Source organism: Lepus europaeus, chromosome X (genome assembly GCF_033115175.1).
Source record: "Lepus europaeus isolate LE1 chromosome X, mLepTim1.pri, whole genome shotgun sequence".
In the NCBI taxonomy this organism is placed as follows: Eukaryota; Metazoa; Chordata; class Mammalia; order Lagomorpha; family Leporidae; genus Lepus; species Lepus europaeus.
The window spans coordinates 110879750-110898962 of record NC_084850.1 but is presented as its reverse complement, the minus strand read 5'-3'; the positions used below and the strand labels follow the sequence as shown (position 1 = coordinate 110898962).

General features: G+C 43.5%; 1 protein-coding gene across 1 annotated transcript in view; it reads right to left on the bottom strand.

The window, feature by feature from the left end:
- Positions 1–19213, bottom strand: part of SRPX (sushi repeat containing protein X-linked) — a 93346-nt gene that overhangs the window by 15622 nt on the left and 58511 nt on the right. Inside the window, exons 3-4 of the mRNA XM_062184072.1 lie at positions 13145–13336; positions 11176–11352 (exon numbers count right to left, since the gene is read on the bottom strand). Of these exons, the coding sequence (XP_062040056.1) occupies positions 11176–11352; positions 13145–13336 (369 nt within the window). The remainder of the gene's footprint in view (positions 1–11175; positions 11353–13144; positions 13337–19213) is intronic.

Sequence of the window (19213 nt, the reverse complement as noted above, 5' to 3'; positions counted from 1 at the left end):
TCTCCAAAGACCTCCCCAATTTCCCCAAGCTGCTTCTCTATCTGATAGGAGAAGTTCTGCCTCCTCGCCATCGATTGATAATGGGGGCTAGAATAAATGATATCAGTTCTACACTTGGTTGTATTTCATCTTATCATAGCTGAAGTGAAATCAAAAGAGTAAGTTTAAATTTTTCCAGATTCTACTTTATGATTCTGAGCAGGTATAGAATGTATTTTAAGAGATAAAAACTTAATAGCACTCAGCTTTGCATTTATTTACATATCTACTAAGAATTATTTAAATGTTATTAAATGTGGAATGAAGATTAAATATACTGTTTTTCCTTTTAAAAATTTATTCATTTTTTTGAAATGTAAAGTGACAGAGAGAGAGAGAGAGAGAGAGAGAGAGAGAGGATCTTCTATCTGCTTATTTACTCCCCAAATGCCTGCAACTGCTGGGACTGAGCCAGGGTGAGCCAGGATCCTGAACTCCATCCAGGTCCCCCATGTGAGTAGCACTAACTCGAGCACTTAAACCATCATCTGCTGCTTCCAAGGCACATTAGCAGGAAGCTGGATTGGGAGCAGAGGCTGGACTTGATACCAGGTACTTACATATGGGATGCAGGTATCCTAATAGGTGGCTTAATCCATGTGCCACAATGCCCACCCCTAAATGTCCTTTCAACATAGACTCACAAATATATTTTTAAAAAAAGATTATTTATTTGAAAGGTGGAGTTACAGAGAGAGAGGGAGAGAAAGAGAGATCTTCTGTCTGCTGGTTCACTCCACAAATGGCCACAACAGCTGGATTGACCAGGGTTGGGCCAGACTGAAGCCAGGAGCTCAGAACTCCATCTGGGTCTCCCTTGGTGCATTAGCAGGGAGCTGGATCCAAAGCAGAGCAACAGACCCCCGAATTGCCATACATGCTACACCACAATGCCAGCTCTGAATCAGAAACATCTTGAGACAATAAATGTACCACGTAAAATTCTTCATTTATTTTCTCTTCTCTAATAACTTGTCATTTTATTTAGGGTAAGAAATTATTGATAATTTGTTAAACAATTTTGCCTTCAAATATTTAACTTCATATCCATTCAGTTAGCAAAGAGTTGCAGATTGGTGCCACCTCACACGGGGCACCATAAATGTTAGGAAAAGAAGTGCAGAATAGAGAGGAAGCAGTGTACAAATTGACAGCCAGACCGAATTTATTCTGAGAAAATAAATTCACAGAGGTGGGTGACATTGACGGAACACCAGGCAGGAGGCCCTGACCCCTAGGGGCCCCGCCTTTTTATATTTTAGGAGGGCTGGGGTAGGGGTGGGGGTAGGAGGCAACAGGTGGAGGGGAATTCCTGGAACTGGGCGGTGCCTTGGGAACCAGGAAAAGAATGAGGGTGGGGCATGAAGGCAATAGGGTGTGAGACCCAACTGAGATTCAAGGGCAAGGATTACACTGCAATGTTTATCGATCTCTTGGGCAGTGAGCAAGAATGGCTGAGGCTTATGTCTTTGTTCCATCACATTCTATGTCACCTTTCAATGGAGTGTGAATTTACAGCCTTAATATACTAATCCTAAATTGAATAACCATCACATTTTATTGAATCTAAATCACTATCAATTGGACAATGCATCACAACTCCAGTGATATTAAAATGTGAAAAAAGTGCTTATCATTGACAAAATAAAGCATATAAGCATCATGATGAAATGGAAGATACTTTAAATAAATTTGATATATCTATTTTTAGATGTTAAGTTTTTTAAAAGTTCCATTTTTTAAGTACTTTTGTAATTCAGATGAACATTTCATAGTTTCGGGTGAATCAGAAAGGCAATATACAATGCTTGTCATATGCTGGTCAAATATCACTGGCAACTGCATTCTGCAAAGAATATTTACTGAAAAATTTAAAGCAAATGGCGGGGGCGGGGCTGGGCAAGGAGAGGATACAATCTAAATGTAAAATTACATTGTGTATATTGTCTTGGAGCAACATTGTTAGAGTAAAGAGAGACTCAGCCTCTGTCAGGTAGATAAATACTTTATCCATTTTAGTAATTTTTGTTCTAGTACTGGTGGTTGAACTCTGCAATTAACACACAATTATTCTTAGGTGTTTAAATTTAACTGAAAAGTGATCCCTGTTAAATATAAGAGTGGGAAAAAGAGAGGGAGGAGATGTACAATTTGGGACATGCTCAATCAGACTTGCCCCAAATGGTGGAGTTAGAAATGTGCCAGGGGATTCCAACACAATCCCATCAAGGTGGCATGTACCAATGCCATCTCACTAGTCCAAGTGATCATCTTCAGTTCACAATTGATCACACTGATAGGTCTAAGAGTCAAAGGGATCACACAAACAAAACTAGTGTCTGCTAATACTAACTGATAGAATCAAAAAGGGAGAGAACGATCCAACATGGGAAGCGGGAGACACAGCAGACTCATAGAATGGCAGATGTCCTAAATAGCACTCTGGCCTCAGAATCAGCCCTTAAGGCATTTGGATCTGGCTCAAGAGCCCATGAGAGTATTTTAGGTATGGAAAGCCAAAACACTCTGGGAAAAAAGAAGAAGACCTAAATGAAAGATCTCTGCGAGTGAGATCCCGGTGGAAAGAATGGGGCCATCAAAGAAGGAGGTACCTTTCTCTGAAGGGAGGAGAGAACTTCCACTTTGACTATGACCCTGTCGGAATAAGATCGAAGTCAGCGAACCCTAAAGGCTTCCATAGCCTTGGCAACTCATGACTAGAGCCTAGGGAGATTACTGATGCCATAAACAAGAGTCTCAAATTGTTAAGTCAACAACAGGAGTCACTGTGTACTTTCATCTCATGTGGGATCTGTCCTTAATGTGTTGTCCAATGTGAAGTAATGCTATAACTAGTACTGAAACAGTATTTTTACACTTTGTGTTTCTGTGTGGGTGCAAACAGATGAAATCCTTACTTAGTATATACTAAATCAATCCTCCGTATATAAAGGTAATTGAAAATGAAAAAAACCCTGGTGTTAAATTGGAAATTGCATAGAAAATTAATCAATTTTTAAAAAATATCATGTAGGATCTCTGTCCTTAATGTGCTGTACATTGTGATTTAATGCTCAAACAGTATTTTTCACTTTGTGTTACTATGTGGGGGCAAACTGTTGAAATCTTTACTTAATATATACTAAACTGATCTTCTGTATATAAAGAGAATTGAAAATAAATCTTGATGTGAATGGAAGGGGAGAAGGAGCAGGAAGGGGGAGGGTTGCGGGTGGGAGGGAAGTTTGGGGGGGGGGAAGCCATTGTAATCCATAAGCTGTACTTTGGAGATTTATATTCATTAAATAAAAGTTTTAAAAAAAATTGGGGTAACAGTTTTTTGGGTTTTTTTTTTTTTTTTTGGTATCAACTAGATGTCCTGATCATATACAAACTCCAAAGTAGGTTATCTGGGAAGAGAGTCTCAGGGTTTTCTAAAAGCCTGCTTGTGTCCAGCTAACAATGATGAGACAAAACTTGCCCAGCTTTTCAGACACAGTGCTCTTCCAAAGCAGAAAGAAGAAAGTAATCACTCCAAATAATAGCTAGTATTTACTGAACCTTTGTATGTGGCCACCCCATGCGGAGCACTGTCCCTGCATTATTCCACTGAATTCACAACCACCTATTAGACTAAGCAGTGTTATTAGCATCACCATTTATAAACTGGGAAGTATCTCCTCTTTTTTGGAATTTCTTTGTGGCTTGGGATGTAAGAGACCATCACATGTTTTTCAATTGTTGTAATAAACCAAATGTTTCTCTGTATCTGCGTGCTGCAAACACACAGTGCTTCCCTCCAACCTTTGCACACGTATTCTTTGCTGACTGCCTGCCCCAGCTTCCCCATGAATCCTTGAAGAGCAGCAGCAGGAACTGATTCGGATGCATCCTTGAGCAGCTGCCCTCTCCCTCAATTGATGAGACCAGCTGGCCTGCCCTTTGCAGATGCTCTGGAGCCATAAGGCTATTATTCCCCAGCCATGGCCACCATGGCTTTTTATAAGTTATGATAAACCTCCATCAATGAAATGAACAAAGTTACTATAGAGACATAATTACTGTTTCCTGTTGAGTCAGGATCCCTGCAGAGCCGGTTATTGTGTGGGAATTCGGAAACTCTCAGTGAAAATCTTGGCCTCTGCCCTTTGCCCCACTCATGGGGGACATCTGACAAACTGTCTCTTCTTTGTGCTCTAGTTTCCTCCCTAAATACAAAATATGAGAAACATATTATTGAGCTTGGGAGTCCTTAACATAGCTATCCAGGAAGGTAGTGGAAATAAGGAAGAAGTTCAAAAGGACAATGTCTTGGCCAACAGGTCACATTAAAATGTTAAGGGAAGTGACTCGATGCCAGTTCTACACTTAGGCCCTTAAAGAGTCTTGGACATTCTGCTTTTCTCAGTTTGGAAACCAGTTGTCATCTAAAGAAGTCCAACTAGCCAGCGCCGTGACTCACTAGGCTAATCCTCTGCCTGCGGTGCTGGCACGCTGGGTTCTAGTGCCGGTTGGGGAGTCGGATTCTGTCCTGGTTGCTCCTCTTCCAGTCCAGCTCTCTGCTGTGGCCCGGGAAGGCAGTGGAGGATGGCCCAAGTGCTTGGGCCCTGCACCCACATGGGAGACCAGGAGGAAGCACCTGGCTCCTGGCTTCAGATCGGCGCAGCACGTCGGCCGTAGCAGCCATTTGGGGGGTGAACCAACGGAAAAGGAAGACCTTTCTCTCTGTCTCTCTCTCTCTCACTAATTCTGCCTGTCAAAAAAAAAGTCCAACTGATAGATAAGTCCATGAAATAAGGATGAGAAATTGAGAGAGAGAGAGAAGGAGGGAGGGAAGGAGGGAGAAAGACTAGGACCACAGTCAATACAGTTTCCTCCAACTGAGGTGTTAGACATGCGAGGGAGGCCATCTTGGATCTTCCAGCACCAGTACCTCAGCTATTACCACAGGCAGCAGAGATGAGCCATCCTAGGAGCGTTGCCCAAATTTCCAACCCAGGGAATATTTGAGCAATATCATAGTTGTTTAAAGCCACTAAACTTAGGCTGATCTGTGTGTAGTAATTAGATCACTGATATAAATATAAAATTGAGGTTGGTGATGAGGAAGGAAGTATTTATTTCATGGGGTCTTCAGCAGTGAGTGACTGCCAAATACAGAGCAAATCTGGCCATAGAAAACTCATGCAGGGGCCGGCACTGTGGCACAGTAGGTTAATCCTCTGCCTGCAGCACTGGCATCCCATATGGGTACCGGTTCTCGTCCTGGCTGCTCCTCTTCCCATCCAGCTCTCTGCTATGGCGTGGGAAAGCAGTGGAAGATGGCCCAAGTCCTTGGGCCCCTGTACCCACATGGGAGACCCAGAAGAAGCTCTTGGCTCTGGCTTCAGATCAGCTTAGCTCTGGCCATTGAGGCCATTTGAGGAGTGAACCAACAGATGGAAGACCTCTCTCTCTCTCTGGTTCTACCTCTCAATGTAACTCTTTCAAATAAATAAAATAAAACTGAAAAAAAATGTATTGATCATATGTTTATGTTACAGAGGATTCTGAAAGCTTATTAAATTTTCACTAGCAAATTATGTGCAGTAAAAAGTGATCCATATTTCAATCAATCAAGTCATTTCAAAGCTAAAGCTAGCTTCCTGCGAGTTTTCAAAAGAATGTATTTTTCTCAACCCAGGAAAAATGCAGCATGATTTAAGATGATCTGCAATGTTGCAGTGATTTATTTATCTTTAGTCCCAGTGAAGTTTGTATTACCAACTGAATAATGCAATGTAGCCCAGCAAACATTCCTATGGGTCACTGGGTCAACCCAGCTGTCAGACAGTTGGGAAGCAAGAAAAGTATGTGATTGATTTGCATATTTTAAGTTTCAGAGATTTTTAAAATTTTTTTCTTTCTTTAAATTTATTTATTTATTAGAGAGGCAGAGGCAGAGAGAGACAGACAGACAGACAGCGAAAGAGGTCTTCCATCCTCTGGTTCACTCCCCACATGGCTACAATGGCTGGAGATGGGCCAATCTGAAGTCAGGAGCCAGGAGCTTCTTTTGGGCCTCCCACGCAGGTGCAGGGGCCCCAGGACTTGGGCCATCTTCTGCTTTCCCAGGCCATAGTAGAGAGCTGGATCAGAAGTGGAGCAGCCAGGACTCGAACTGCTGCCCATCTGGGATGCCAGCACTGCAGGCAAAAAGCTTTACCCACTATGCCACAGAGCCGGCTCCCAGAGATTTTTTAATTCCAGAGTTTCATTTTGCATTAATAAATCTCCACCTGCCCTACTCTGTAGTAAATATAAAATAATAACAGAGCAATTCCAAACAATACCCAAGTTGGTTTGTACATTGTCCTTTGTTAAAGCAATTAAATAGGTACTCTTGGCATGTCGAAAACACTGGCTGGGTTTTCACTTTCTGTGGTGTCTAAATTAGCTTCCATTTTTTTTTGCCTGTTTTGGCCTGGGAAAAGTGTTGCTTTAAAAAAGAGATTGTGTGTCTACTGAAAATCTGCTCTGTAAATGAGGACTTGTTGTAATTCCAATTGCCCATTGTTCTATGTAAGTGCCAATGAAACTAAAAATAACTAAAAATGGAAAGGAAGAAAAAATAGCTCCCAAAAACAATAGTGTTTACATTCTAAGGTTTATTTTTTATATATCATGGGAATTATAGAATTCTAAATACTCAACCCTCCTGCAATTTATAGGTTTGTTTTTTTTTTTTCTGAAATAACCATGAACTTGACTCAACTGCCAGAGTATGTTCTGCAGAAGAGAATTAATTTTAACTCGTGGTAGGGCCTTTCAAATTGGCCAGACCACAGAACTGACCACCTCAGGAGTCAAAAGTAAGCCCAATCTACTCTAGCGACTTTCTCAGCTCTCAGCACAGCTCTGGCCAAGGGCGTGTGGAAATCTGGGAACTACTCAGCCACCATGTGTCAGCTCCTAAAATAGGAGGGTTGGCACTCTGACTTATGCTCAAGGACCCCCAAGCCTTGCCAACATACAAAGAAATTTATTAAACTTATTTAATACACTTAACGCCAAAAGGGTAAATGATACCCCTGGAATAAAATTCACTGAGGACAAATTCCAGCTTGTCTGTCACCAAAAACCAAAATAAAAAAAAAAATGAGCTCCCTTTTGGCCACTCCCATCTAATTACATTCACAATTCCCCTTCCCCCAGATATGCCTGAAATTTGTTTTGGCAAACTCTTAAGATAAATCTTTTGAAACTGGGGTTCATTTCTTAGTTCTTTCGCTCTCCCTCTGGGAAGGTACCAGGCCCATCTGGTCCAGCTTTAGACATGCTTGCTGCTTTCTGTGAACAATTAGCAATTTATTTCCATTGTTGCACACAATTTGGAAATCTGAACATTATGATTCCTAGAAGGTTCTGCCAAGCTTGCATAGCAGAAAAAAAAAATGTGAGCTTCTCCTCTCCTCTCACAATCATCTTTGTCCCTTTCAATATGAGAGAGTAGAGATTTAATTTTTATTTTGGGTTTATTTTAAAGAGCTGGCCTGCACATACCAAATCACAGAGGAGATGCTGAAAGCAACAACCCTGAGGTACCCTTCCAATTTGAACATCTGGTGTGAGGCCATACCCTCAAAGACAGACAAGGATGTTGGGGTCCTCTCCTACCCCCAGAACCATTCTACCTGCACTGGTTGACCAAGACTGTTCTGCAATGTTTTTCATCACAGAGATTCGAGTGAAGTCTAGAAGGTTGCTGTGCCAAGTGTGTTGCTGGTTCTCAGTTTTTGTGTAATCTCCCCTCTACTGCCTGGATTGAAAGCCTCAAAATTATATATCCATAGATCACTTTACCAGCTGGGCACCAGATAGGTTTGCCAATGGGAGACACTTATGAGACTGGAAGGCAGGAAGGAGGTAGAATTCAACGAGTGTTTCAAGGCCTCCTGACTTCCTTCTTATCAGTAACAGTGGCAGTTACAGAAATGTCAGCATCAGGGTGGGCTCATGGGCTTTGGGGTGAATTCCACTTTTGCTTCTCCAGCCCTTGGTCAGCAGTGGCTTCCAAATTCTGGTAACAACAGCATTTTTCCTCTTTAGCTAACTCTAGCTCTCCCTGTAGGTCTGTAATCAGTTCCCTGTATTAAATTCCCCTCTGTTTCAAGTAGAATGCTTCCTATTTTCCTGATTACTGACCAGTATGAATGAAGAGAAGCTCAAAATAAATCTGAGTGTTTATTTGACCTATTGCTTTTGTCAACGGGATACACAGTATGGTGATTCAGGTATTAAAGGGTATTTGATTGCATCTTTGGTCTGGTTCCTTGGCCATAGCTCATTTGCCAGTTATGTTCAGAGTGATAATAATGGCTGATGCTGCCAGAGAAGACAGTAGGCGGTGATGCCTTCAAGAAGTCGGCCCTAGGCTTGAAGCCAGAGGTGCTGTCTCACATCTGCCCCCCAGAAGATAGCAACAGATTTTAGTCTTTGTTGTTGAAGTATCCACTCTAGACACTGGCAGTGAAGAAAGAGTCCTGGAGGGAAAGCACATGAGCAGACTAACAGGTAGATGGGCAAATGCAAGCAGGGCAGGAGCCAGGCTCCTATGATCTGCTGCCCTAGCATCTTAGGACTGGAACCATCCCTGGAGTCAGAGTTTAGGCCTGAGAGCCTAGAGATGTAGCTCCAGGCCTGGCTGTATGCAATCCCAGGCACTCAGGTAACTTCTCAGGCATCATTTACAAAGTGGTGAGTTGTACCAGAATGCTATCCAAAGGTTTTTGAGCAAATGATCCCTCAAGATAGTGATTTGTGGACCTCTTGGGGAGCTGAAAAAAAAAATTCCAGTGCCTATGAGGAGTCAGATGCATTAATAGGCAGTCAGGATGGTCCCAGTGGAAACTGAGGGTGCAAAAGCTTTAACAAGGTCAAAAGTGCCTGCCTGCCCACCCATGAAAGCTTCCAATGTCATCATGAGAATAGCAAGGGAGTGGCAATCCCTTCTGAGCTCCCAGTTTACTGCAAAGCAAATTAGGTATCCCACCCTTCTGATGGCCCTTTTTGTTTTATCATGAGCAAGCCCGGCAGGAAGACTGCAAATCAGGTCTTTCCATGGGTTTTGTCTCCACCTTGTAACTGAATGTCAAGTTTTTTCTCCCCAAAATTGTGCTTAAAAACCCCAGTACCACTGGCCCCTTGGGGTTTAGCCTCTCTTGGGTTTAACCCCCTCCATGCCACTCTGGCTGGAGGTCTTCAACTCTAATAAATCTTGCTTTTAAATCTCTCTGCTTGGTCCCAGCGCTGTGGCATAGTGGGTAAAGCTCTGCCTGCAGTGCTGGCATCCCATATGGGCGCCTGTTCGAATCCTGGCTGCTCCACTTCCAATCTAGCTGGGAAAGCAGTAGAAGACGTTCCAAGTCCTCGGGCCCCTGCACCCATGTGGGGGACCTAGAAGCTCCTGGGTCCTGAGTTCAGATCAGCCCAGCTCTGGCCATTGAGGCCATTTGGGAAGTGAACCAACAGATGGAAGCTCGCTCTCTCTCTCTCTCTCTCTCTGCCTCTGCATCGCTAACTCTGCCTTTTAAAAAAATAAACAAATCTTTTTTAAAAAAATAAGAAAATACAGATTGCTAGGCCTCACTCCAGAGTTTCCAATCTTTATGTCTGGGGTAGCACTGACAATTTGAATTTCTAACAAGTTTTCAGATGCTGCTGCTGCTGCTGCTCTTGGGGGACCACATTTGAGAACCATTGTCTGGTTCTCACTTTTCACCATGCATGAAAACTACCTGAGGGGCTAGCTTTGTGGCATAGCAGGTAAAGCCACTGCCTGTGATGCCAGCATCCCATAAGGGTGCCAGTTCAGGTCCTGGCTGCTCCACTTCCGATCCAGCTCTCTGCTAATGCGCTTGGGAAGGCAGTGGAGGATGACCCAGGAGCTTGGGCCCCTGCACCCATGTGGGAGACCCAGAGGAATCTCCTGGCTCCTGGCCTTGGTCTGGTCCTGCCCAGGCTGTTGCAGCCATTTGGGGAGTGAACCAATGGATGGAAAACCTCTCTCTGTGTGTGTAGCTAGAGTGGGGACTCCACAGCTCCTAAACCACTGGTTCTCAATGGGATGTGATTTTTCCCTGCTAACCCTCCAATATTACTGATGCTATCTGGAGATATTTTTGGTTGTCACATGGGGTGGGAAGGTGGTTGGAGGGAAGCTGGGTTTGCAAGCAAGTGTTAGTGACACCTAGCAAATAAAAGCCAAGAAGTCTGTTAAATATCCGACAGTCAAAGAACTATATATATATATATATATATATATATATATATATATAAAAGAATTATCTGGCCCCAAATGTCCATTGTGTCAAGGCTTAAAAACTTTGCCCTAGAGCATCATCTATAAGAAGTTCAGGCCCTCACCCAGATCTGCTGGATTAGAATCTGCATTTTCACCCAGGTCTCCAGATGAGTCCTGTGCACAGTAAAGTTTGAGAAGCAGTGCGCGAAAGCAGTGACTATTTGAGCACTTCAGAATTCAAGTGCAAGGTGCCAGGTCCCACCCCCCAGAGTTTCTGGTTCAGCAGGTGTGTGGGGTGAGGGATTGATACTTTTCATTTCCAAAGAGTTCCCAAGGGATACTGTGGCTCTGCTCCCAGGACCACACAGTGAGAACCACTCAGTACCCACCAAACCCAGAGTAAGGTAAAATATCCCAGCTCCTGCCAGCTAAGCAAACTGAATGCTTGCTGACCATCACAGTCAATGACAAAGGAACTAGGTCTGTTGGCTGAAAGACACATAGACACTCTCTGCAGGACTGACCCTTCACAAGTAACTCCTCTCAACGAACAAGACAGAGCCGTGAAATAAAGTGGCAGGCATGTGCTATATCTCAGACAGCCTAGAGCTGCCTCAACAGCAAGCCAAGAATGAGAAAAGTCAGGAGGAAACCGTGAGCAGTGAAGTCAGCCCTGAGAGGGAGGTCAGGTCTCCAGCGGAGCCAGAGACCCAGGGATGAAGAGAGCTACTGAGAACACAGCTGGGAGCTTATGCTCTTCACGTGGAATCTGAGGCTGCCTTTAAAACCCACTATAGCACCCACCCCTGCTTCTCCAAAGCAGGTGCTTTCCAAGGGCTGGGGCATTTTCTTACCCACACAGGAGGCTGGTCGACCACTCCAGGCCTTGCTGTCCATACATGTGACTGTCCTCTCCCCTTTCAGTGTGTATCCTGGTGAACAGTAATACTCACAACGGGAATTAAAGTAGGCTCCATCTACACACTTAAACCCTCCATTTGCTGGCATGGCAAGGGTAGGACATCGCTTTTCTGTAAAAAAGACAAAATCAAATCTTGTTGTTGCTGTTGCTGCTAAAACCCATGGAGTTTCGGAGTCCAGAAACTGTGAAAACATAAAGTGAAAAGTTAATTTAAATAAAACAAATGGATGGGGCTGGTGGTGTGACACAGCGGGTTAAGCCACTGCTTGCAACAATGACATCCCATATGGATGCAATTTTGGTCCTGGCTGCTCCATTTCTGATCCAGCTCTCTGCTATGGCCTGGGAAAGCAGCAGAAGATGACCCAAGCCCTTGGGTCCCATATGGGATGCTGGCACTGCAGGTGGTGGCTCTACCCGCTACACCACAGTGCCGGCCCCACCTGGGCTTTTATAATCCTTTACCAATCAATTCTGGGAGAGTTCCAGCCTGCTCACAAGAGATGCTTTTCCTTGTCACAAAAAAAGAGCAGTTTTCCAAAGGAGCAGACTTCCTTCTTCTAAGAAGGTTGAAGGTGCAAGTTCAAAAGCAAAGCACTCAGAAGCTGGGGAAATGATACACAGAACTGGTAAAAGGGTACCAGGGAAATGGGTGAAGCACAAGGTGTCCACTACTGTCATCCCATTGCGTAGTGTGCCTAGCCTGGTTCACGTGACTGCAGTCCCAAGCCTCAGTGTTCCCCAAAATGAAGTTAAAGTAATGACAACTATATCGATGCCTTTGTTGCAAAGTTGAGTTGTGCAAAATGCTTGGCAAACAACAGGTGCTTAATAAGTGGTGGTTGTTTTTGAAAAACAAAGGCCTCTAAAACATGCTTTGACAATGCTGGACCACTTGCAATTTTTCACATGAGATATTACTTGTCATAAGGTTAAAAAAATCAGCCTTTGAAATGCTTTTTATTTCCTTTAAAAAAAAGTCATTTATTTATTTGAGAGGGATGACTTGTCATTAGGCTAAAAATCAACCCCTGGAATGCTTTTTTTAAAAAAAAAAAAAAATTATTTATTTGAGAGGGAGAGGGAGAGGGAGAGAAAGCACATGTGTTCTTATCCACTGATTCATCTGTAAATGCCCACAATGGCTGGGGAAGCCAGGAGCCAGGAACTCAATCCAGGTCTCCCACATGGGTGGCAAGGACTCAATGACCTGAGCCATCACTGCTGCCTCCCAGGGTCTGCATTAGCAGGAAGCTGGAATGGAGCCAGAGGGAGGAGTTGAACCGAGGTACTGCACTGTGAGACTCGGGCATTTTGATGGGAGTCTTAAGCACTGGGCAGAACTCCTGCCCCTAAAATGTTCTAATCTTCTTCCCTTTCATGGAATAAGCATCACTTCTTCAGTGACTGTTTGCTTCCTCCCTAAGCTCCATTACTTACTAGAACATTTCTTTCGTTTGTTTTTGTTGTTTATTTTATTTTGGAGGCGAGTTTACTTCTTTAATCTGCTACAAAACCCTGCCGTAGGACCTCCCTTGTACTTACCTTGGGGTTCACACCCCTGCGCTGCGCTCTCTGATGCTGTTCCTGAAACCCACCCATCACACAGAACCTGTGCGTGCCATCTGTTTCTAAATCTCCAGCACCTCTTCAGGAGGCAGCACGTCCTGCACAGACATCACCCATGTGCTGAGCAAATCCCGTCTTTCCCCTTTTCCCAAACAGCGGATCACACCCTTCTCCCTGAAAGAGCCCTCGCACCCCCACCGCACGCTGGCAAGCCACGGGCTTCTGCACACAAGAGCTTTTCTACAACATTCAGTGAAAGGCCCAGATCTCTGAGCCAAAGACCTCTGGCCCCGACTGTCCCTGAGAACCCAACACAAGGCTGTGCTACTCACGTTTGCAGATGACCTTGTCGGACCACCGCTTGTTGGACTGGCAGATCAGCTGGGAAGAGCCATGCAGCTCGTAGCCCTTCCGGCAGCGAATGTCGCATCTGGAGCCCAGGGCTGTTTTGTAGTATCCTCCTTGAGGGGCCCTGCAGTACACATCCCCGTACTTCACCTTGAGGGGGGAGCACCAGGGGGTGTCTACAGGCAGCAGAAACAAAGGAGAGGAAAACCAGGATGTGACGTGTGCAGAAAATGCCTGCTCTTGCTCTCTCAGCCACAGGCCAGCTGCGTTCCACATTTTAGACCTCCAAATCATGCTTTTATTCTTCCATGTCTCTCTGGATAGCAAAGTCATGGTCATGGACTAGATGTCAGACACAGCTGAATATGAATCTGAGTTCCTCTAAAAGTAGCTGTGTGATGTTGGACAAGTTACCTAACTTCTGTGAGTCAAATGCCTGTACTTATGCCAGAAGGCCGTTATACAAGTAAGGACAAAACAACAATAAACATGCATATCAAGCACCTTGCTCAGTGCTTAACACAGTACCTGTCCAATAAATGCTTGTTTTTTGAAGGATTTCCCATAACTAGATGCATATTACTCTCTAGAGGGCAACTGATAACGTTGTGAACCCCAGCCCTAGCCATTCACACACAGTGGTAGTGTCAATAATTGCTTAGAACAATTGCTCTCCATGGGGAAGCAGTCCCGCCATTTTCAGATGCTCCCAACCATTCCTCATTTGGAGAGGGACACACTGCCCACATGGCACACTTGCGGGCTGTTTTGTTTGTGGCTTCATAGGTGCCCAGAACACATCTACGATGGCACTAATTAATCAGAGCCTCTCCTCTGCTGTGCCTTTGGGAGGTACTCTCTGAGATCCACAAAATAGAAGGGTATGATTAGCTCCTTGAAGGGGAAAGCTCCTAAAGTGGCCACTGCACCAATGTCCAACAAGAGATGGGGACCAGTGACAACTCCTTCAAGCCTGCCAGGCTCTCAGTCCTCTGAGCAAGAACCATTTCCCTCCTGCTGCCTGGCTCCTCACGCCATCTGTGCTGTCAGTGAGTGGGACAAGTACGCCATCATGTGGCCAGCGAGGAGGACACACCCTATTGTACTGTTGGAGGAATTTTTTTGAGGATGTTCTTCTCAGTCATGAAAACTGTCATGTCCAGGTCTCGTGGATACACTGCCTTCTGTTTTTAAAATTGCATGATTTCACGTTCACGTTAGCTAATACTTTCTTTATAACATATCTCAGGACAACTGCAAGTGGGTCCTAAAACCAGGACTCAACTACAATGCCTTGGTCATTTTGGATAAAAGTGATATCCTGATGGCTTAACCTAGAGTTAATTAAATTCACTCATATGGATATAGACTTGCAGAAGCTCACATCAGGCCTATAGACCTCGCTTGAAAAAATGTTCCTTCCTCTAAGGGTTTACACACATAGCTTGTATATACTCGTACTAACATTTATTTATTTGATAGACAGAGAGATCTTCCATCTACTGGTGTGCTCAAGAAATGGCCACAGTGGACTGTGCTGGGGCAGGCTGAAGCTAAGAGCCAGGGACCACATCCTGACACATGGTATCAGGGCCCCAAGTACTTGAGTCATCTCCACTGCCTTCCCAGGTCCATTAGAAGGGAACTGGATCAGAAGCGGGGCAATCAGGACACGAATCAGTGCTCTGATATGAGATGCCGGCATCACAAGCAGTGGCTTAACCTGCTAAGTCACAACGCCAGCCCCCTTACTAACACTTTTAAAGGAGATAAAGTTGGACCCAAAGAAAGATACTAAAGAACATACATATCTCCCTCATTTTCTTATAAGTGGAAAAGAATTCTTGAGCCAATTTTAAATGTTTTGTTTAGTTCTTTCTTTGGTGATGTTTCCAGATAAATTATGAAACTAAAAAAATTCAAGGTTTACATGTAAGTGATAAGCCCTTGGGGTATGTTTGCTTAGTACTGCCAAGCTGAGCATATTTCTTTATAATAAAAAATCTTTACCTTAAGTTCTGGAAAGAGCCACAGATGTACCACTCAAGTAAAAGTGGGAATTGGAACCTACTGGCTTCTGTGACTCTTAGAGGAGATTTCTCTCCCTCCCTCTCTCTTTCTGCCTCTGTAACAGGAAAGATTAGGCCGGCGCTGTGGCTCAATAGGCTAATGCTCCGCCTTACGGCGCCGGCACACTGGGTTCTAGTCCCGGTTGGGGCGCCGGATTCTGTCCTGGTTGCCCCTCTTCCAGGCCAGCTCTCTGCTGTGGCCAGGGACTGCAGTGGAGGATGGCCCAAGTACTTGGGCCCTGCACCCCATGGGAGACCAGGAGAAGCACCTGGCTCCTGCCTTCGGATCAGTGCAGCGCGCCGGCCACGGCGGCCATTGGAGGGTGAACCAACGGCAAAGGAAGACCTTTCTCTCTGTCTCTCTCTCTCACTATCCACTCTGTCAAAGAAAAACAAAAACCAAAAAAACCAGGAAAGATTAATTTACTGCTTCACCTTCAACACCCCTTACCCCCTTCACTCCACCTGCCCCGCTGACTGCTTTCCTCCTAGTTTTCCTGTCTCCCTTGTTCCCCTTCTAGACCACAATGCTTCTGTGCTTTTCAGTCTCTAGTCTTCCTTCCATCTTGCCAGTTGGGTCCATGTTACTGCCTATTTCCCCATCAACTCACAGGCCAAACTGTGGGACCCTTGACTGAGGACTGACCACATTTCAGGAAGAAAAAATGAAATTCTCCCCATTTGAGGTGGAAGAAGGATAATGAAGTGTGAGTGAACATGGGCAACCCTGAGGGATGATGAAAACAGTGAGGCGGTGGACTATGCTACACACAATACTGGGTAGAGATTCAAGAGACCTGGGTATACATTCCAACTCCATCTTCTAGTAACCCTGAATAATTGTGTAAATGTGGAGGGAATCCAGATACTTTATCTATAACATAGGAGTGGATTAAATGATTGTCAAAATCCCATCTAGCTTTCAAGCTGTAGGATTCAAACTTTGTCTCAGTCCACTCCAGTTCAATATCATGCCCACCTCCTTACACCTTCTTTTGAGTGATAACTTGGGCAGTCTTTCATGATCCTTCCAGCTGAAGGCAAATCTTTTTTGCATTCTGGGTCCTGATGACAATTTTACTGGCATGCAAGCTAGAAGAATGTCCAATTCTCCAGTTGTTTATCACTCACATGCTGAAAAACACCCACACCCTTCAGCTTCAGGACTTTGCCATAAATTGACGAGGGATGAAATTTTAGGGTGAACTAGTATGAAGCAGTATGCCCATAATTCTTAGCACATACTATCTCCTATCTCTTTTGTCTCCACAAATGTACCCAGTGCAAATATTTAAGACAAATGGGCACATCAGAGAATGACCTGTAGATACATACATCACAATTTCACAGGTTCCAATGTAACACGCAATTAGCAGATTTTGCCCCATATTCTAAGTCTTCTAATTCTAGCAGTGCTGGCCACACACCCAAAAGCAGTGCTGTTGTCAGCATGGGACAGGGGAGGTGAATCTTGTTTTCATTTGTTTGCAAAAGGAATTCTTTTTGATTACTTCCCAAGACAAATCTTTGGAAGACATTTTGACAGTTTAACTGCTCTGCAGTGATCGTTATTAAAATGTCAGTGGGTAAGTGGAATTTAAAGGACATGCATGCACCATAAGTTAAAGTAAATTAACAAAAAGTTTAACATAAAGGTTTAGAAAGAGGAAGTTCTTGTGCCACTTCTGTTAATATAGGACTTACTAAGGAGAAATTTAAATTGATTACTTAAAGATTTTCATCTCCTTGGGCCAATGTTGTAAGTACTGCAGTTAAGTGGAGTTCCTGGGGTAGGGAACTCATGCAGCAGACTAATGAGATGTCACTTAGCAAGTTCTGGATAGGAGCCAAAACACCTGTTTAGACCCAAGGGTAACATCTGCTAGTTATGTGATTCTGAACAAGAGAACCTACCATCCATAATCCTTAGTCCTTTGATCCATAAACAGGGGGCAATACTGACATATCTCTACATGCTTTCTCCCTTCTGCCAATTAGTGTGACTACATTATGGTATTCCAAGGAAAAGAATAAAACACAATGCCTGCAATAAACTGGCAGCACAATAAATGGTAGCTAAGTTTCACTTGCTTTCTTTTTTTACTTAATTTAATTTAGGAGCACTTTGCATACTCTGCCAGATGCTAAGCGAATCTAGAGCTAAACCCTTTCTTAATAATAGTTTGCCTCTACTCATGACTAGAGCCTAGGGAGATTACTGACACCATAAACAAGAGTCTCAAATTGTTAAGTCAACAACAGGAGTCACTGTGTACTTACTCCTCATGTAGGATCTCTGTCCTTACTGTGTTGTCCAATGTGAATTAATGCTATAACTAGTACTGAAACAGTATTTAACACTTTATGTTCTGTGTGGGTGCAAACTGATGAAATCTTTACTTAATATATACTAAATTGATCTTCTGTATATAAAGATAATTGAAAATGAATCTTGATGTGAATGGAATGGGAGAGGGAGCAGGAGATGGGAGGGGTGCGGGTGGGAGGGAAGTTATGGGGGGAAGCCATTGTAATCCATAAACTGTACTTTGCAAATTTATATTTACTAAATAAAAGTTTAAAAAAAATCCCAAAGCAATAATAAAGAACTTTTAAGTTTAAAAAAAAAATAATAGTTTGCCTCTAACTTTTAAAACCAAGAAACTTCAAACACTTTTTAATTGCATAAACTTAAGGTGTACACATGTTTTGAAACACACATACATTGTGAAATAACCACAGGTAAGCAACTTAACTGACAGCAGAAACAATTTCCTAAGGAGAAGTCATTCAAACTTCTTGGGAAAGCCCATATTGGAGCCATGTGGTCTACTTTCCACCTTGTAATGCTGTGAATTGAGGGTGGGAACAATGACGCAAGGACACTGGGTACCACCTACTGTAGATATAAAGGGTCACCTCTACATGCACGTGTTATAGGAAGATTTTTGAACAAAGGACTCAAAGAGGAAAAAAAAAAACAAGGTGCTTTTTAAGCTCTGGATTTGTTAAAAAGTTTTATGAATCAGAATATCTCCTTATCCTAAACATCTGACTGACAAGTTTGTGCTTTGCTTGATTAACTCCTGAGGTTATGAAGATAGGATCTGCAGGCAGGAATGAGTGTTTACATTCAGAAATCACAAGCAAATGTGGTGCCTAGTGGGAAACACATCTGGATATAGGCACCAGGAACAAGACATTATATTAGAAAGATGATTCAATTGAGTGAGAAACAACTGGAGAACACTCGGCAGCCAAAGGCTGACCAGTACTACCCTGAGTTTCCTAGAGCTCCGACACACCACAACAGGCCTGGGCAGTGTCCTCCTATAAGAATGTGGACAAATTTCCTGGGCAAAATGTCACCATGAAACTTTATTAACCAACTGTCTTCAAAGTGTTTCTTCACTGTAAGAAGAACCAGATTCAGACAGAAAGCATCTAAATTTCGCTTCATCTTCCCCAGGATTTCCTAAGCTTCAGAAAATCTACCACCAGTAGAAATATGTATGGACATACTTACCTGAGCCTGCATAGAAGCTTCTTGATTAGGCTTTTTATACCTACAGGTTGGTGTGGAAGGGAAGATGGCTGGAAATGTGTAGAGATGGAGTTATTTATCATCAAGTTAAGTAAGTTTCAATTGAGCAACACACTTTACTTTTCATTTCAGGAGCCATTCTAGGCTCGGAAACAGCACGATGAAATAAGCTTACGAAAATCAAGCTTTCTCATTCATCTCAGTACATTAGCAGCACTGGGTCCAGACTTGACCTTGGATTGTTTACTCTGGACGATTGTGGCCGTAATGTATCAATCAGGCAGAACTCAACAGCTTGATTTTCACTTTCATCTGCTACAGCTTGCCTTTGTAGAAGTCAGGACAGCAAAGAAACTTCTGAGAATAAAATGACCATGGGGTGCTGAAAGACAGCACTTCGGAGGTTTCCAAATGCTTTTTGTTCACTTTCATTTGTTTTT